This window comes from Sceloporus undulatus, chromosome 7 (assembly GCF_019175285.1).
Source record: "Sceloporus undulatus isolate JIND9_A2432 ecotype Alabama chromosome 7, SceUnd_v1.1, whole genome shotgun sequence".
In the NCBI taxonomy this organism is placed as follows: Eukaryota; Metazoa; Chordata; class Lepidosauria; order Squamata; family Phrynosomatidae; genus Sceloporus; species Sceloporus undulatus.
In genome coordinates this window covers 28,502,897-28,524,003 of record NC_056528.1, presented here as the reverse complement: position 1 = coordinate 28,524,003, position 21,107 = coordinate 28,502,897, and the positions used below count along the sequence as shown (strand labels likewise).

The following is a 21,107-nucleotide window of genomic DNA, read 5'->3' as shown; positions in this document are numbered from 1 at the left end:
CCCTAAACTGTGGAATGACCTGCCGCAAGAGATTCGACAGCTGGATGCACTGTCCGAATTTAAAACAGTCATTTCTGGAATGCTTATCCAGATTTTTAAATTGTGAATTTTAAATGAGGGATTTTAAATGTCAATTTTTTTAATACGCATATATGTTATTTGAAGTTTAAAACTGATGTGTATTATAACTGATGTGTTTTAACTGATGTTGTTTACCTGTTCATCGTTGTTGTTCTTTGATTATTCACAGATCTGAGTAATACGTTCTCGCTAGGAATATTTAGGAACCATAGTATGACTGCTGGCGAGTTGCAATGCAGGAATTAGATTCTTAGAGAAAATACACTTGTCCCTCCATATTCGCTAGGGTTAGGGGCACAAGACCCCCGTGAATATGGAAAAACCGCAAATAACAAAAGCACTCTAGGAATCTCTAGGTCAGTGATGGCGAACCTATGGCACGCGTGCCAGAGGTGGCACTCAGAGCCCTCTCTGTGGGCACATGTGCCATTGCCCCAGCACAGTTTGCCAGAGTTTGTTACTAGAAAGCCAGAGGGACATGGCACTTTGCAATAAATAAGTGGGTCTTGGGTTGCAGTTTGGGCACTCGGCCTTTAAAAGGTTCACCATCACTGGTCTAGGTCCTCCGGCCACCTCTGTGGTCAACGTCTGACCGACACTGACCATAGAGTTGCACTGGAGGAACTACAAATGCCTAGTGGAGTATCCTCTCTAGGAATCTCTAGGTCTTTTAGTGCAACTTTTAGTTAAAGTTGACCACAGAGTTGCACTGGAGGACCTAAATCTGTGAATAATCAAAGCCGCAAATATGGAGGGATGGGTGTTCTTCTCTAGACATTTGTCAGTCCTCCAGCACAATTCTATGGTCAGCTTCTAGTGTAAATGTTGATGATAGAGATGCTCTAGAGGAGGACCTAGAGATTCCTAGACTCTCTCAGGTTAAAAAAATAGTGGTATTTTATGTTTGCCGTTTTTCCATTTCCACGAGGGTCCTGCACCCCCAAACCCCAGCGAAAGTGGAGGACCTCCTTTAATTCAAGACGGTAGCCAAATTGTCAAACAAAAGGGAAGGGGGAGGGGAAAAAAACCAAGGCAGATTTCTTTCTTTCTTGTTTTTTTTTAAAGGAATGAATTTTATTCCAATTTCAAACAATTTATTTCAGGAGAAAGATATGAAAATCAATTATATTTTTTTTCCCCATCAGGTATTTCTAAACATTGAGGGTTAGCACCCAGACGACGAGAGAACTTCGAGTGTTTTCCAAGAAACCCCCCCATTTCTGCCTCGCGGGCTAAAAAAAAAGAGACGAGAACATGGGCCCAAAAGGAGAAAATAAAGAGAATCCGTCCCAGGCCACGTAATTCTAGATCCCCTTCCCGTCCCCCCCACCCTCGCGCATTAAAACACCACATGCAATTTCAAAATGACAAAAAAGGAGGTTTTTTCTTTCTTTAAAAAAAACATCATTTATATAGTAGTTTGCATTCTCTCTTTTAAATAGGTTAAATGTTTAAACATTTCTTGTTTTACTTCTTTCCCCTTACCACCCCACCCCCCCAAAAAAATCTGGATCTTTTATTATAATATACAAGTTATATAACCAAAGAAATTATTATTTTTTTCCCCACCACACTGGTTATTCGTAAAAAGAGTCTCTGGTACTGAAGAAAAGAACGGGGCCATTGGCACAAACCATATAACGCTTTAAAAAAAATTACACACACGCGCACGCGCACACGCACAAAGAGAGAGAGATAGAGAGAGAGAACGGACTGAAAATACAGACTTTTAACTTTTGCAAGGGGCTCGAACGGCCTTCGCTTTTCGGTGAAGCACAATACAGTTAATGGTCAGCGCACAAGCCAACGAAAGAGGGAAAATAAACACATTTTTGAAGTAGTTTATAAAACATGTTGGGGAGGGGGGATTAATAACAACCCCACACACATTCTTGCACAGAACTGAAGGCAATTGACAAAGCCAAGAATTCATTTCGGGGGGGAAAGGGAAGACACGGCTGAAAGGGGGGAAAAAGAGGGGAACGGGGGACTCATTTTTTTGTGCAGCCGATCATGTTGAAGCTCGACAAGAAAATGGAATGATGCGCTTTAAAACTCCTCTTCCTGCGTATGGCTAAGATGAAGGGCAGGTGAGAGCAGGCTGGTTGAGCCTTCAGTATGTCCTTCTTTATATATATATACATACATATATAAAGTGCAGTATGAACAGAACTTGGTCGAATTGCTCCTTCGTCTCGACTTGCTCCATCTTGATTTTTCACGTTTATCCCCGCATTCGCAACCATGGCTGGATGGATCACCATGAATCCCACATCCTCAGAACACGAGAGCTTGAAACCTCTGAGCAGCTCCCATCAGCACGACCAGGAAGGAGAAAGAGAGAACATTGGCTGAGTTTGGCACATTTAAGGACAAGGAGAAGGGGAAGTGTCCGCCATGAAACCCAATCTGTGTTAAGCCAGACCTGCAAGGCCATTGGACATCATTTGCAAGAAAGCGCATCTTCTCCACAAGTAGGCCTTCAACTCTGCCCCGCTCCTCCTCCAAAACCAAGTTTCTTCGCAGGACCAACAGTCCGCTGGGCAAAACAAGGGTGGGTTGGACATCAAACATGTGGGCCAGGCCAGGTGGCCCAGCACAAAAAAAGGTTGCCCATTCTAAATTGGGTTTCCAGCTCTGGAATCCCATCACTACACGTCCAGTGCCTGCAGTGGACACTCTTGGGCAAAGCACGCAAGAGAAAGAAGAGGAATGGGAGGTTGGTTTCATAGAAAGGTACTCTGGGTGATTGGCTTTGAGAAGCTGTGGCACATAAGTGAGAACAGACCATCCTCCCGGACCGTTTGGCAAAAACGCAACATCTGATGTCAAGCCATTCTGACCTGGGTGGTAAGCCCTCCTATCACTATCACCCTTAAAACACTCAAGGTGAGAAATATATATACAGGGAGAAAGATATCAGGAATGTTGGTTAATCTGGAAATCAGTGACCCACCCAACCTCAACTCCCATCAACCCTCATGTGTAGGATTTCTACTACTGGTTGGTTGGCTTCCCCCTCCCCAATGTTAACAATGGATTGTGTGTGAGTTGCGAGACGTGCAACAGCACTGGGAATCTCTTTAAAAAGTGGCTCCCTGTTTGTAGTGTTGTGATGAGGACCAAGGCTGGAAAAACCAGAGGTATCCAATCTTTCCTGTCCTCCCATCCCTGACTTTGAAACGACGCGGGCATCCAATTGTGCAATTTTGGATTTTAGTGTTCAGACCAAGCTACATCCAAGCTAAAAGGTAAACCCCATCATGTCTGGTTCAAGGAAGTTCAACTAGTGTTGCCCTGTGCAATGGGAAGAGCGTTATTTGATGCCCCCCTTCGCCAACCTCAGCTTCCTTTGCTTTCTAAAATGAACCCAAAAAGACACAGGCCGGCTTCGATAGCATCTTGGAAACAGGCCATTCTGTGGTTCTGAAGTCACATTAGTGTCGCTGATACTTCACAAGTCCATAATAATAATAATAATAATACAATAAAAGCCCTCCTGGGTCACTCACTCAAGTCCCATGGCAATTCTCCTTTCAGAAATACGTTGAGATTGTCTGTTTTTTTTGGCACCATCTCCCGTTTGGCTTCAAGCAGGTTTTTGGAGGATCACATTTGGCACTGATAATCCAGACCTGGAAGCTTTTTTTCTTGGCCACTTTTAAAGTCAACTCCAAGTCTTGGCTGCTCCTTCCGATTCCTAAGTCAAATCAGTCGGTTCTGGTTTGGGTCTCCTGTGGGCCTTTCACAGAAGCATGCCCTGTGTGCGTGCACACACATCTGGTAAATACTTGTGCAAAGACTTCTTTGTTTTTAAAAGCCTTTTGAAGCTGAAAAGGAACAGGGAGCTCAGTAACATCTGCCATTCACACAAGCCTTGACACTGCAGTTCAAAACTGGGTCCTTGCTCAGCCAAAGGCAAGCAGAGCGCTTATGGCCCGTTCCTCAATGTTTTTCAGAGGCTGCTGTAAGCTGCCTTCTGCACAAGAGAGGTGCTCAGAAATCCTTCATTGCTTGTCTCCTTCCTCAAAGGTGTCCCATATGGGTGGGTGTCTAAGAAACCCAAGGGATGGATGGTAGAACACGCACACATATACACACATGCATACAAGTGATATCAAGATAATGGAACTGGAACATCAGGTCTTCCTTCAGGTGCCAAACATGGTGTTCCAGGATTTGAACTCATCACCCCTTGAGATACCTCTAAGCTTACAATGGCTGGGAAGGTCCTCGCTCTCTCTAAAGTGAGCAACCTTTTCCTCTTAAAAACAACAACAAACCTTTAAAAAAAAACCCAACAACCTATACACACTACAACAACACACTCAGGCACTTCCCCCAGGCTTGTTAGCTATTGCTTGGTTGGTAGTCTATGGAGGAAAAAAAATACAGCATATGTAGCAAACTATATATAGGACAATAATTTAAAAAAAAAATCACAGTCTCAATATAACTTTCATAATTGATAAGGAAAATATATATATATATATATTTATATAGACTAAAAATGGTACAAATGAAGGAATGAATGGGTGGCTTGGTTTGCGCAGTAGTTAAGAGGGCACTTGATCCTCCCAAGAGAGCATGCGAGTGGGACGCATGTCCTTTAAGGAAAGATGCGCAGGGAGAATTTGGAGCGGGGGAAGCTAACCAGTGCAAGCGATTTACACTACAGGCATTATATGGCACACGGTGAAGTCACCAGTAGCATTCACACTTCCACAGCTGAGTGAGCACACCGTCTCTGGACCTGGAAGCCTAAGCTTCCATCTGTGGTTGGAACCAAAAGGGGGAAAGCGAGGATGGGCTAACGCAGCACAAGAGTCCAAGAGGAAGCCATCCTGAATTTGGGCAAGAAAACAGGACATGAACAAGGGAGACAGAGAGAGAGAGAGAGAGAGAGAGAGAGAGAGAGAGAGAGAGAGAGGAGTCTAACATCCCCCATTACATTTGGAAACTGGATATTTTTAAAAAGCAAATTCATTTTCCTCTTCCTTTCTTAAAAAAAGATCAATTATTTTGTGGGTCAGACATGAGACTCCAAGATAACAGTGAGCACTATGATTATATATCTATATCTATATATATAATCATAAACCCCCAAAACAAAACCCCTTGCCACTCCACAGATCAGACAATTTGCAATCATTACATCATTAAAAATTAAGATTGTTTGCTTCTTTTCCTGTACAATTTTTGCTTATATTCATGGGGTTCTCTCGTCTTACTTTCTTCACGACAAAAAAAAAGGGGGGGAGAGAAAAGGGAGGAGGGGGAAAAGCGGGCCAGCCAACTCAAGGTCAGACTAGGTTATATTCCTTCAAGTTGAGCTGCAGGATCGTGTCCTTGACAGCAGCAAAGACAAACCGGATGTTCTCCGTATCTGTGGCACATGTGAAGTGAGAGTAGATAATTTTGTCGCTGTCAGGGTTGAGATCCACAAACATCTTGAGGATGAACTCCCGAGCTGCTTGAGCATCTCTCTGAGGGCCTGGAAACAAGAGGAGAGGAGAGATAAAGAGACCACTGTTACAATCCGAAGACTCACACAGCAGATGGCTTTTTAATGGAAGATGGAAAGGAAAGGCCTGGCTTTGTTACCTAGCTTGAAACAACATTAGCTCAGATGTTGTTCTCCCAAGTCAGGAGTTTCCTACCAGCAGTCGCTCACTCTACCCTATCTGGTTATTAACTGATAGTGAAGCTCCCAAGAGCAAGTAGCTCACAGCTTTAACATATGCTGCTGCTGCTATTTTTCTCCCAGAATGCCCTGGAAATCAATTCAAAGCTAAATATTCTGGGAGAAAACCATCAGCAGGCCAACTACTCCCATGGTTAGGAGGAGGGGAAAAGTACCCTGTCAGCGTGGAGCAAGACAGAGGGACTTTTTGCTTTGCTCAGTCTTTGCTCACAGGCAACTCCAATGTGCTTCCTGCTGTTATAGTGCCAACCTCTGGAAAGGCAAAACAGTCACCAGAAGCAAGCTTTCAGAGTCAAGACAACTGAGGCCATCAGCTTTAAGGGGCTCTTTGCACAGTTTAGCCTCAGCTCTCCAGGATTTGTGGTGGGAGGCTCACCAAGCTCTGGGGATTTAAGACACGCAAAGCAGCTATTCTGCCCACTGAGCCACGGTCTTTGCCCATCACTTGAGTTTTTTGGCTTGGGTTTTTACACAGGTATACTTCAGTTAATAAAGCCTCTGACACAGGAGCTCCTTTTCACAAAGGTTTTTACTTCTTCCCAGTCTCTCACTTTCCTTCTTATCCCTTCTAGGTGGTTTTTTTTAAGGAACATCAGCACTGAAAGATGGTGAGTGAGAGCTAGAGAAATTTAAGACTTTCAGTATCAGATTACAGCAGCTTATCTGCAGTAATAAAGCCAATAAAGCCTAGGTTGGAAAAGAGTGGGATTTGATTCCAGTGGATTGTATTGTAGCTATATGTGACTGACTACAACCGACTAGGTAAGCAGCAGCTGCCTAAAAAAAACATAGATTTCACTACCAAAATCTAGTGAAAGAAAAATATATCATCCCTGGATGCATTCTGAAAAACACTTCCAAGTAATTTCTAGAAAGGCTGTTTCATTTCACGCGTGCATCAGTGTTAGGTTTGAATAAAAAGTTGAAATGTGTTGAATTGCTCTTATTTTTTTGTGGTGTATGCACTTCTCCCTATTCTTTCCATGTTCATTTCTGTCTTTGGTAACAAATTTTCTGCTAAAGAAGTGCCTAGGAACACATTGACTTTGTTAACTGAGGCATACCTGTGCCAGTGACAGCAAGGGATGAGAGGAGGAAGAGGTTCACCTCTTATCAACGTGCGCCACTCACAGAGTGCTGCTTTAAAACAACTGTAAGCTATGTTTGATTCTTTTTTCTTAAAAAGAAAAGCAGTTGCTTACCATCAAACTCTGGGAAATAATCCACGAGGTGAGAGTACATTATCTTGTCTTCCAACAGATCTTTCTTATTCAGGAAGAGAATGACGGAGGAGTTCTGGAACCAGGGGTAGGTGATTATGGTCCGGAAAAGGGCTTTGCTTTCCTCCATTCGATTCTGTCAGAAGAAAGAGGGTTTCTAGGTCTCAAAGTTGAAAAGCGTATAAAATAAATATATCAAAGGAAAGTGAATGCACACAGGAAGGCTGGGGCCAGTCCCTGATTTAGATGCAGGCAGCAGAAGGTCAAGAAGAAGCAGAGCTCTGGCCGATTCTAACCAAGGAAAGCTTCCCAAAATTTGACAGGCTGCCTTCCTTTTCTCTCTTCCTGACTATTTCTGGCAGCTAGGATGAGAAAGCCAATACTCCATGGAGGAAGGAGGGCAGGTGGAGTGGGTAACATACATCAGCTAGCTTGATACTTTTAAAGGGGGGGGGGGGGCCGAAATCCCAAAGGGATTCCTGACCCATTTCTTCATGTTTCCCAGCATGTTTTAGCAAGCAGTTTCAGTGTTTGCAAACCAAGTTCTATGGTGTGGCTTTATGTCACCTCCAGTAACTCACTGCAGGCAAATTACACCAAGTTACTTCCATGCTTAAATCCCTTTGCCCCTACTGGGACTACAAACAGAACCATGTTATTTCCCACCACAAATAACCACACTTACCTCATTATCAGACTCCACCAGGACTTGGTCATATTCACTAAGGGCTACTAAGAACATGATGGAGGTCACATTTTCAAAGCAGTGTATCCATTTCCTCCGTTCTGACCTCTGACCTCCAACATCCACCATTCTGAAATGGGGAGAGGAAGGAAGAAAGCAGATCTTGAGCAGTCCATGTTTATCCCGTTGCATTTCAAGCCCTCCCATTTTAAATACAGCTATACCTCAGTTAACAAAGACTCTGACAAAGAAGCTCCTTTTATCACTCCACTTTTCCCCCTCATTCCCTTTCTAGCTGGAAGTTTTAGCAGCATTGGCAATAGAAGGATGCTACAGGAAGGCTGGAGAAACGTACTGACAGTCCTCAGTTGCAATACAGCCACTGAAGTAAACAATGCAATAAAGCTTCTACTGAGAAAGTGTAGGATTCTGCTCAATACGAGGCTAATACAGCTGCATATGCCTGCCTACAAAAGGCAAGGTAAATAGCAGAATCCATTGCTGATCATATGCAAACAGCAAAACAGAGAGGAAAGGGGAAAGCAGATAAGCCGACCTCTCTAGCTATTACACCCAGATATTTTTTTTAAAGTACAGATCTGAAAATTAGACCACCAATGTGGAAATCATAGGAACATTGTAGGCTGGTAAAAGGAAAAGTTATCCCTGGATGTGTTGTGGAAGAAGCCTTCAAATGGTCTCTTGGGAAGTTTCAAAGTGTTTTTGTTACTTATACAAGGCTTACCTGACCTGGTCCTGTCATTTGACACGGGCACATTATTAATTTTTAATAAAAGGTTTACTGAAAAATAGTTTTTTGTGGTGTAAGAACCTACACACACACACCCATGTTATCTCTGCCTCTGGAACCAACTTCTCTGTTAAAGAAATAACATCCATAAACCCAGTTGCTTTAATAGAAAATTTGGTACCAGAGGCAGAGACAACACTGAAAGAATAGGGATAGTTGATATCCAGGAACGCTTAAGTGAAGTATACCTGTAAATGCAATGACAAAACTCCACTGGGAATCTATAAGGAAACCATGGCAGGTAGAGCTACCACACTGGCTATCCCTGAACTAAAGCAAATAATCCTGTGTTCTCTTTAGACCCCTGCTCGCCTTTTCCAGCAAGTCTTTCAATTCAGTGTAAGTAAGCCAGAGGATGTGTGTTTCTCACCCTGACTGCCACCACCCCACATCCCCCTTCCTTTGTCCTCTCTGGTGGACATTACCTGAAAATAATGTTCTCTAGGTCAAAGGGGTATTCTATGATCCCAGTTGTCGGAACTCTGACCCGCAGGACGTCTTGTTGGGTGGGGAGGTACCCTGGGGTGGCGATACGATCCACATCAGTAAGGTAGCTGTAAAAAGCATGTGCAGGGGAAGGAGAGGGAAAGACGAAGGCAGCTTGAGTGTGCTGGCCAGGTGTGGCACCACAACCCCAAGAACGGTAGGATTTCTGAAAACAGACCCCACTATTTTGCAACTGGCTCTACTTCTGCTACACACGAGAGTGGGGAGAAAAGAGAGAGAGAAACGAAGAACTCCACAGAGTGCCTGCTCTCTCACAGGAAATGGTGAGATTGCCAGGGTTTGTTCTTTCAACCAAATAAGCCCTTTAATTTAATAAATCTGCATTTTGCTTATTTCTTTTGCTATTCCTAGCATGACATGGACCATATTGCAGCTTCTCCAGCCCTGAACACCCCATGTTGCCATTTCTTTTGAAGATCTCTTATCAAAAATAAATCAAGTTTCATTCATTTCAATGGCACAGCTATGCCTAGCATGACATGGACCACATTGCAGCCTCTCCAGTCCTGAACACCCATTGTAGCCGTTCCTTCAATCCTTCTCCCCACTTCTCTTACAATCTAACACATGGGCATGGGAAACCTATGGTCCTTCAGCCAGTGGGGGACAATGCAAGTTCCTGCCCACATCTGGAAAGCCACAGGTTCACCACCCCTGACCTAAGACTAACAGATGGAGCAGTTTTACCACAAGATTTACCAACAATACAGGCTATTTTCCTCCAAGCGGGGAGTTAGTTAAGGGATTGCTTACTTCCAAATGACTTCCCATGTTTAAAATTTCACCTCGTGGCGTAGCCATTCTGCAAGTTCAGCAAGAGCAAGATATAAAATCAAGTATTTATTAACTTATCACAATGGTGGACTCAAGGAGCCCACAAGACAGGTAGAAAAGCAAAGGCAATGAAGAGCACATGAAACACATCTGAAAAGGTCCCATCATCAAGGGCAACCATCCCCAGGCCCTTTAATGCGCCTCAAGAAAATTTAATGGCCAGATCTAGATGATTACGTGATATTTCCAGTCTTTCCCCCACAAACCCTCCTCCCACCTTTTCTTAAAGGATTGGGCAGCCCAGTAAACTGGAGTGTTGCAACAACAGTGCCAGCATCCAGTAACTGGACACAGAAGCCATGTCTGCTTACTATTTAGCTGAGTCGGAGAGCTGGTACTCTCGCCGCCGGTCGTAACACTCTTGGATGCCAGGGTCGTTCCACAATGTTTTAATTGCACTTACATAGGGCTGTTCAAAGGAGCAGACCTTTTCAACGTCCACTTCCCGGATCAGCAGTGCGTTTGCCTACAGTTTAGGGTGGAGAGAAAGCAGAATGAGGTTGAGGGGCTTATCTGAAGGCCACTTTCCTCCTGTCCAACTACTTCTTCGATTGCTACTAGAAATAGCTCAAGATCCAGTCAGCTATCAGTTAATATAGTGCTTCTTAAGCTATCTGAAGTTTGGGACTGGCTATTCTCTCCCCCCCCCCCCAATTGTGCCAGGAACCAACAATGTATTGGACTAGGACTCTGTTCCTTAACATCACAATGGTTTGAGTGTTCAAATAGGGCTTGCAGAGGCCAGGGTTCAAATCCCCATTCAGCCATGGAAACGTACTGTTATTGCCTTCGTCTGAGTGTGGGACTTGCCCACTGTGTGACTCTAGGAAAGGCAATAACAGCTTGCCAAGAAAAAAGCTTGTCAAGAAAACCCAGTGATAGGGCCGCCATATGTTGGAAATGACATGAAGGCACACAAAAAGGCTTTCGAGACAGAGGATACACAGAGTCTTGCAGATCCAACCATTAAGAATAACAGAACTTCAGAGAGATGTGGTTGCAAAACCTCAGCTGCACATACTATGCAAATAGTTGCTAAGGAGGCCACAGGACAGAAATGGAAGGAAAAGATGTATGATCATGCACGTGTGGGCATTGGGGACCCACCTTGTTCTGTTCATACTTGTACAGGATCTTTAAAGTCTCCATGGCCCTGATCATTGACTGCATGGCAGTGAAGATATTCTGGTACACCAGCTTGGTGAAACCCTTCTTGTCTTCCTCGGAGTAGCCCGAGCCGTGGATTATCCGCATCTGCTTGATAAACGTGCTCTTCCCGCTCTCTCCTGTGCCTGAAAAACAAAAGTGGGAAAGAGGTGAGGAGATAATGAAGACAATATAATGATCTACTTACATCTCTTTATACGTATGTAAGAACAAGATAGTGATTTACTCATTCACACAATTATATAGCACTTCCCTACCACTTTAACTTCCCTGACTGTACAGAATCCCAGGATTTGTAGTTTACTGAGATGTTTAGAATTCTCTACCAGAGAGATCCAGCACCTCCTTTACAATCCCCAGCGTACAACCACAGCAGTTAAATAGGGATAAAAGTGCTGTAACTATGTAGTGTGAAAAATACTATTCTATTGAGCCTGGGTGAATTGTTTTTATTTTCTCTGATGCCAGCGAGAAGTGTTAGTCTGCAACGTTCCTTTTTGTTTTCATTACTACAGTTTGTGTGCCACCTAAAGCAATTCAAGTTATTTACTTGCTGCACTTCTTTATCTCACCTTTCTGCTAAAAATAATGCACAAGGAAGCTAAGAGGGTTCCAGCAGAAACACAATGCACACACATTAAAACAAGAGTGGGCACCTGTGGGAGGTCAAGGGGGCCACACTACCACCCTAAAAGATGTTGGGGGGCCATATACCCCTACTGCACCTCCCAGTGCAACTCTCCCAATACACCCAATTCATTTGCCCCCAAATGCCCTCCAACACTCTCTAGGAAGGGCATCTTTTTCCAAAACAGGAAGTGAAGCAAAATAATCTCTGGCTTTATAAAAGGCCTTTTGGGGGGCCTCAAATGGCTCAGGGGAGGCTAAAATGGGATAAAAAGAGCCCCCACAGGCCCTAACGGACATCTGGGGACATTTTGGGACCAAAAAATTGAGTACTTTTTTTATCCCGGGGGCCACAAAAATAGCCCTGCAACCTTTTGCTGCAGCCCCTGGCTTAAAAGGGCATTAATAAAGAGGAACTGCAGCACCCAACCAGTCTAAACCCTTCCAACAGCAGTGCAGCTTAAACATCCCAGACTGGTCTGAAATAATAATAATAATAATAATAATAATAATAATAATAATAATAATAATAGATCTTTACTTGCTGGCAGAAGCACAGAGGGAAAACCAATCTAAACTTCTCTTAGCAGGGAGCTCTCAAGCCTGAAGGAAGCCGTTCCTTGTTTGCCAAATGTCACAATAATACCATGATCAGGCAGCTTATACAAAGATATGGTGAATTAGGCAGCCTATGCAGCTGCCTTGGTGACATTTGATCTGGTAGTTTTTGAAGATACAGCCACATTAAGCTGCCTCTTTCTGGCAATCTAAAGATTTGAGAGATTCGTTTTAGCCTGAGCTTTCATGGATTATGACCCGTGCCTCTTTTAAACCGGCAGGCAACCTAGCTCCACAATGAACAGTGAACGGTACTAGCACCTCACTTCTGTACTGTTCATATGACTACAGCAGCAGTGGATGGAGCCATCCACTGGTACGCCTGCTGTTATTTCCACTGCCCCAGGCTACAAAGAGTCTGAGAAGCAGCTAGCGTGTATTTCCTTCCCTTGAGGAAAGAAGTGCGGAGATAGAAGCCATTCATTCTTAAATAAGGCTGTTGCCATGGAGGCTTTTCCATGGGGGGGGGCGCGCTTCCTGCTCACGCTCATTGATATATTGGTTATAGCTGCTGAGATAAACATCACCACTAGAGATCAGTTCTGGGGGCCTGGCATTGTATATGCATGCCTTCAAGTCTCCTGCTCACTTATGGCCACCTCATTGATTTCTTAAGATCTTCTTAAGCAAGGAATCCTCAAGAGGTGGTTTTGCCTGTTCCTTCCTCTGAAATATAAGCTACTGACCCATCGAGGATTCAGAGTCAGTTACAGTCATTCAAACAAACAAATATGAAGGCTCAATGCAGGATGTCCAGCTAAAGCATTTCCATCCTCTTTTGGAAGACATCCAGAGGAGGAGACACAAGCACCTTTCTAGGAAGTTGCTTCCATTCCTGAACTGCTCTGTCAACAACTTCCTTTTAATGTTCAATCAAAATATGCCCTTCTGTAACTTCAACCCCTGCATGATAGCCCACCCTTCATTTCAGCCTAAACGTGAACCATGCCCAATGAGGAGTGGTTTAGGAAGCTGGGTATGTTTAGCCTGGAGAAGAGAAAGTTAAAAGGCGACATGATAGCCCTGTTTAAACATTGGAAGGGGTGCCATATTGAGGAGGGAGCAAGCTTGTTTTCAGCTGCTCCAGAAAACAGGACCTAAAGCAGTGGATGCAGACTACAGAAAGGGAGATTCCACCTCAACATTAGGAAGAACTTCCTGACAGTAAGAGCTGGCCGACCGTGGAAGACGCCACCTTGGAAAGTGGTGGGGTCTCCTTCACTCACACTTTTAAACAGAGGCTGGATGGCCATCTGTCAGGAGTGTTATGATTATATATCCCTGCATGGCAGAATGGGACCACGCTGGATGGCCCTTGAGGTTTCTTCCAACTCTATTGATTTGCTGCTGCTGTTTCCAGAATGCTTGCAGAGCGTCCCTTATATCATTCGGTCCTGGATGAGGGTGAGGCAAAATTGCTGAACCCAGTTATAGTACACCTGTGTACACGGTCTACTACAGATACCACCTTGGACTATTAACTGGAAAATAATCCCAATCCTTGCTTTCAAATATGACCGTTAATACACTCCCCGTATTTTTACCGCTCACCTGGGAGCCACAAGGCAACCAGCTATTATTCCTTGCAGGCAAAGGAGGGGCATACCTCTTCATGAGGACCCTGCCCACCTTGATAGTAATACACTGATCTGGAGGAATGGGCTGGTAGTTATCTTGAATTATACAGGCATGCTTATTGTTTTATAGCTTCGAAGTCTTCTGGGGAGGCTCTTCTCCGGCCCTGACACATTTATGGTTTAATTTGTGCCCCAGCACCACTCCGAGGCTTGTTATTGCCAAGACTGAGTGTTGGAAGGCAAAGTAGACGCAAGACTTTGTCCATGTACAATCTTTTCTTACCACAAACAGAGTATCACACTGACAAGGAGTCGGGAGCAAAGCTTTCCGGACAAAAAGGTCCTTCCTTTCAATATTAAGCAAGGAACCCTGCTTTATTTTTACTAGATATTTTAAAATAGGTTTTATATTCTGCTAACACAGTCCTCTTCAGAAGAACAGAGGGTTATAAAATGAGGAAGAGACGGGCACAGCTCTCCTTCTTCCAGAGGGGTTATTTCAGGTTAATAAATGGGTTGAGCGCAAAGCGGAAAGGAGGCCTGCCACTTTGCAAACCTAAAAAGCAAGGGCAAGAGAGCTCTACAACAGAGCAAGATGCATTTAAATCACCGCAGGGCTTCCCAGGGTCATAGTAGCCAAACATGCAGGAGAAGTAGAGAAGCTGGGGCTCTTAACCGGGAGACATCTAGGAACAGATTTGAGTATTTACTCACTGTCTGAAGCATATTCATCTATCTTCAGGGCGGACTAGGTGAGCACTTCATACCTGAAAGGTAACACTTTTATACTGCCACTGTCCCTTTAGGATTGTAAATGCTTTTTCCAATCCACAATTTCATATTTAGGACAGGATAGAGAAGGCAGTCAGGGAGGATATTTGAAATATTCCCTACAAATGCTCATGGCAAGTTCGATCGTGAACCAATAAGAGGTACGGTGGCTTAAAACAACAGTGGATATACATAGCTTCTGAGATGCTGCTGACCCACAAGTCCCATCAACCCCAGCCAGCAAAGGCAATGGTAAAGAATCATGGGAGTTGCAGTTTGCCACTCGAAGAGATCCACTTTCCTCACGTGAAGACTGGCATAACAAGAAGATGGGAGTTTGCAACAGGAACTAAGGCTGGACCTTGGGGTTCCTAGACGGGAAGGAGCCACGCTTTTTTAAAGAGGGCAGGCAAGGGGAAAGGGTGGGAGGAGAAGAGTACCAATGCCTTCGATTTTATGTCTTTGGGAGGCAGGCAAACACATTCCACGCAGAGACGGAGGCATGTAGGAAAACGAGGGGGAGTCTTTAGCAGAGCGAGGGCTGTCAGGAAGAAGAGCCAGTGAGAGATTATTTAGGCAAGGAACAGGATCTCGAAAAACAGAGACGTGAACAACAGAGGATGAAACTGTAAGGAAGTGTGGTATCTGTAAGCAGGCCAACACCTTACATTCTCTGCCTGGGGAACAAGAGGCGTCTCTCTCCCCCTGGAATAGGGCAAATATGAGCAGGGAAGGAGGTCAGTTCTTAAGCAGAAGAACTCCCCTGGCAGCCTTATCGCCCAGGGAAGGGAACATGAATCCTAGAATGGATGGATTACATAACATAACTGGAAGAGATTTATAACCTGCTCCTCAGATGATGAGCCATTCTTCTCAATACCTGTTCGTCCTCCACCCAACCCGCTCTGACCAACCGATTCCTAGCTTCTTTAACCATTCCTTTGACAACTGCACCTACTGATTTTTCACCCTCAAGGCGCTGCTACAGGTCGGTTTCTGTGTCCACCTACCCCCTGTACCCCATGACTCTCATCTTGTTGCCAGGGAAGAGCAAAAATGCATCTGAGGAAGTAGATTTTAGTCTATGAAAGCTCGCAACTTCTTTCAGTTAGTCCCAAAGGTGCTACAAGATCTCTCTACATACTGAAACTGCCACCAAGCCAGACCAGCAATAAAATGTTGCACTTGTCCTCCATCATCATCATCATCATCATCATCATCATCATCATCATCATCATCGCCACTACTATTAACACCATCACTACTATCATTATCATCCACCCTTTCCCCTTAGGAACCGCTTACATTTCCTTGCTTGAAAGCCAACTAGCCATCTGCTCTTCAGTACACTATAAAGGCCTTGTTCTCAGCTTTTGGCTTTGCAGATGCTGTTGGACTTCAGGTCCCAGAAGCCCCAACCAGTTTGGCCAATGCTCAGGGATCCTGAGTGGAAGCCCCAAACGTCTGGAAAACCAAAGGTGGAGAACCATACAAATCAATATTACTGTCTGTGCGCCTTCAAGTCAACTCTGACTTACAACAACCCTCTCCTTGGGCTTGGCAAAATCAAAGTTTGCCATTACCTTCCTCCAAGGGGGAAAAGAGTGGGATTTTCTCCAAAGTTGGTTTCCACAGCTCAGCAAAGATCCCAACCCTGGTCTCCCAGAGCGCTACTCCAACACTCAAACCACGACATCGCATTAGTTCCTTATGCACTACAAACTCCAGGCTGCAAACTAGACACCAAGGCCTTCTATTGCAGACTACCAGGCTTTAAACTTGAGTGAGCCCTCGACGCCTGCTTGTGTTAGGGGCACAGGACCCCCTTGAAAGTGGGGAAAATGCAAATTGAAACAATCACGACGTTTTTATCCCTCTAGGTCAGTGGTTCCCAACCTTCCTAATGCCACGACCCTTTAATACAGTTTCTCATGTTGTGGTGACCCCCAACCACAACATTACTTTCATTGCTACATGCAAATGTGTGTTTTCCAATGGTCTTAAGTGACCCCTGTGAAAGGGCCATTCGACCCCAAAAGGGGTCCCGACCCACAGGTTGGGAACCACTGCTCTAGGTCTTCCAGTGCAATTCTATGGTCAACATCCGCCAGAGGTTGAGACTGGAGGACTTACAAATGCCTAGAGAAGCGTTTTCTCTAGCAACCTCTTAAGTCCTGCAGCACAACTCTATGGTCAATTTACAGCAGAGATTTGCTGGAGGACCAAGAGATTCCTAGAGAGAACGTATTAATCAAATCTACAAATAATCAAATCTGCAAAGATATTATATATATATATATATATACTTGTGAACACGTGTAATTATTTACTGTTTTAAATTAATTTTATTGTAAGTTGCCCAGAGTCCTTCAGATAAAGAACAGGATATGATAGGATATAAATATTTAAATAAAGAAACAGTGATGGACGGATCGAGACACGTCTATTAAAAAGCAGGCGAGAAATTTATATACCAGAAATCAATGAAAAACACAAAATGAGAACGAAGAGAAGGATATGAATACAGCGCAGGAGACAAACCGACGCGGAAGAAAGAAAGGAAGGATATAAATCCAGTAAATGAATATAAATAAAAGAAAACCACCTAAAGATATGATACAGAAATGGGAAAAAAGGAGAGAGATTGTATGCATATAGAGTACATAGGAAATGGGAAAATGTACATAACAGGAATCAATAATAAAAGCAAGGAAGGATAAGGACTTTTAAAAAGGAGTATATATGAATATATATATATATGTATGGCACACATATACAGCACAAATCCAACTACTTGTCCCAACTAACTCCATTGAATCAACGGCTGAATGGAATCAACTGGATGTAAATCTCATTCATTCAATGGGTCTACTCTAATTGGCCCCAACAACTGGGTTTAGATGTCTGTGTGTGTTTAATGAAATTAGGCAAAGCAAGGAAACGGCTCATGAAATGGATGAAAAACAAGTCAATAAGAAAACAGGCCTCTGTCATAAACTATCAGAGGCATTCACAAATAAGAATTTAAAAGGCAGAGAGGGAAAGCGAATTATAAAAGGATGATATATAAATAAAAACAGCTATCTAAACATATACTGTAAACAGGAAACGTAAGAAAACACGACACGAGGATCAATGAGAGAAACAAAAGTCAATAAGAAAAAGCACGCAAGCATTTGACATAATGGATAAGAAAGCCAGGAAGGAAAAAAGAGAGAGAGAGAGAGAGAGAGAGAGAGAGAGGACATAAATGAAGGAATATGAACATGAACCATGAACAAGGAAGTACAAAGGCATGAAAACAGCCTATATAAGTGTGAAACCAAAATGCACGTATTTACTAATACTGTAAGTATCATGGCAAGACGTTTCAGCTTCTGTCTCCTTTGGGCAGCCTTTGAAGAAACCTAAAAGGAAAGCCAAGGTTCATTTGGAAGAAGGCAGAAGCGGAAGCACCTCGCCGTAACGTTCGAACTGAACCGTTTTTAGGTACTACCTGGATTGCACAGGGACAATATAAACTTGGAGTACATCAAACAAAGTGATCGAAAACTGTGTTTATAGAAAGCATCGGTTATATAAACTGAGCAGGCACGGATTTTGTTATCCACAGGGAACCAAACCCCAGCGGATACCAAGGGCCCAGTATATATACATATATGTCTGTATATATGGTGCTATAACACTGGAATAATTGTGGTCCTTGTTAACAAATGGTCCTTGTTAATTGAGGTAAGTAACTGCATGGTTCTGGGATCCAGAAGAGATATGGACCGCAAGCGTTTTGGTTCCTCTTAAACAAAGCGCCCAGATAGAAAGAGCATTAGAGGGTCAGAATCACAAAACCTTAAGAGGTGGAAGAAGAGTTAAGAGCCATGCAGTCAAGCCTCCTCCATATAGGAAAACACAACTGAGGCCCTAAATAGAAACAATCCCGTTTGAGACCGCTTTAACTGCCCTGGGTCAGTGCCAGGGAATCCTGGGAACTGTAGTTTTGTGGGACGTTAAGCCTTCTCTGTCAGAGAGAGCGCTGGTGCCACAATGGACTACAACTCCCAGGATTCCCTAGCACTGAGCCAGGGCAGTTAAAGCGGCCTCAAACTGGGTTATTTCTGCAGTGGGTTTTGGACCTGAATCACTCCTGGAGGATGGATAGGGCCACCCAGCCTCAGTTTAAAGATGGAAAGCCCACCATTTTCCACTGGGGGGGGGGGGAGGAAAGGTAAAGAAAGGGGGACAGAAAAGTCCCGTCTTTAGGAAGAACCTTGGTTCCAGAGAGAGAAGGCAAACTGGGAGCAGGTCTAAGAGAGCCATTGAAAATGCTGCCTGTCAGAAGCACCAGCCCTGTGTGCATGAATATAGGTTATGTATGCAGATGCATACATATATATACTGTACTGTATATAGAAACACATAGAAGACTGACATATACACCTAAGAAAGGAGGACAGCAGAGAGATGGGACGGACTCAGCCGCTTTCCTTTGCCGCTGTGTTTAATGGGACTTGAACATGGGATCCTGGATCCAAACCCCAGAGAACCCCAAGGGCCCACTGTTCAAACAGTATACAAATATATACAGACATCACTGTACATATTCAGTTCTATATAGATAGTGGTGGGATTGCTAGAGAGGATACACCACTGTTTGTCCTTTGCTATATACCATGCTACATATATACACATATATGTATGTATACGTGTGTATGTGTGTGTGTGTGTGTGTGTTTATATGTGTGTGTGTGTGCAAAATATCTGAGTAGCAACAGCAAACGTTACCATCGCAATCACTGGGGTTATTAACCGACCCCAATATTATGGCCACCGCCATTCATTCCCCCTGTGGCCCCGGCCTCCTAAGTGAGCAGCGACAGCTATTAGGATCACTATTAGTAGTAGCATTAGTACTGTTTACTCCCACGGCCTTTTTTTAACCCAGCCCTCCACCTCAGCCTCCTTTAGCTACTACTATTATTAACTTCTCCTCAATAGCCCCTTTTCCCCCCTCCTTGGGCTCCTCAGCTTCGTATCTGAGTAGTAATAGCAACTAGCATCATCATCATCATCACTTTCCCTCCCATGGCCTTTTCCCCTCTCAGCCCTGGGAGCCTTAGCCTCAGATGTATATACTAATATCAACTGTTATTGTTATTGTTGTTATTAATACCCACTCGGTGGCCTTTCTCCTTCTGGTCCTCTGCGCTGGGTGCCTCAGCCTCGCATCCATAGATTAACATCAACCATTACTATTAACCTTATGATTACTTTCTCCTCGGTGGCCCCTTTTTCTTCTGCCCCTTCCGTCCTGGGAGCCTCAGATCCATATCCTAACACCAACTATTACTACTATTATTATTGTTATTATTAATTTCCCACTCAGTGGCCCTTTTTCTTCTCTCTTGGGAGCCTCAGATCCATATCCTAACACCAACCATTATTATGACTGTTGTTGTTGTTATATTAGTTTCCTACTCAGTGGCCCTTTCCCTTCTTCCCTGGGAGCCTCAGATCCATATACTAATATCAATCATCATCATCATCATTATTATTATCATCATCATCAATCTCCCCAGGAGCCCTTTTGCTTCTATCTATCTATCTATTCTGCCTGGGAGCCTCAGGTCCATATAATACTACCAACCTTTACTATTACTACTACTATTACTATTCTCATTATCAATTTCTTCTTCCCTGGGAGCCTCAGATCCATATCCTAACACCAACCATTACTATTATTACTATTACTATTCTCATTAGCAATTTCCCACTCAGTGGCCCCTTTTCCTTCTTCTTCCCTGGTCCATTTACTAACACCAACCATTAGTATTACTACTACTATGACTATTCTCCTGTACCTTTCCCTTCCCCTTGGGAGCCTCAGATCCATATCCTAACACCATCTACTACTACTGTTATTGTGACTGCTATTAATTCCCTTAAGGCTTCCCTGGGAGCCTGAGGTCCATCTATGCTCCTAGCAGCCATTGTTATTGTTACTCTCCCTCCCTCCATCCCTCCTCCTCCTCCCCGTCCGCTTCCTGACCGAGCAAGAGCAGCTTGAGCTCCCTGCGGGCGTCGCGCTTGTCCCTCCGCAGCTGCTTCTCGATCTCGGCGTTGATGCGCTTCGACTCCTTCACCTCGTCGCTCAGGCAACAGGCCATCATGGACTCCAGCGTCATGGCGGCGGAGGAGGAGGCGGAGGTGATGGCCGCCCAGCCACCAGCGGCAGCGGAGGAAGAGGCGGCAGGGAAGGCCTCTCTCCAGGCCTGGGCCTCGCAAACGGCCGCCGACACCGCCCCCGGCCAACCGAACTTCCTCCCCGCCTCCGCCGCCTCCCTCCCTCACGCGCAACCCAACCCGCCTGCTAGCCACAGCCAATCGCCTCCCCCGCGAGGAGCACCCTGGGAAAATCCGATTGGCCGCTCCTCCGCACAGTCCCCGCCTCCCGCTCCCTCGGGCCAATCGGAGAACGAGTTGCCTCAGGCGAGCGACAAACAGAGAGAGG

General features: G+C 44.4%; 1 protein-coding gene across 1 annotated transcript; it reads right to left on the bottom strand.

The window, feature by feature from the left end:
* Positions 1-1,122: 1,122 nt before the first annotated feature.
* Positions 1,123-20,974, bottom strand: LOC121936291 (guanine nucleotide-binding protein subunit alpha-11). Its single transcript, XM_042478386.1, has 7 exons — positions 20,646-20,974; positions 10,950-11,134; positions 10,154-10,308; positions 8,927-9,055; positions 7,691-7,820; positions 6,988-7,141; positions 1,123-5,575 (listed from the first exon to the last, which is right to left on the bottom strand). Exons 1-7 carry the CDS (start codon positions 20,779-20,781, stop codon positions 5,385-5,387), a joined length of 1,080 nt encoding a protein of 359 aa, XP_042334320.1. The 5' UTR covers positions 20,782-20,974; the 3' UTR covers positions 1,123-5,384.
* Positions 20,975-21,107: the final 133 nt, after the last annotated feature.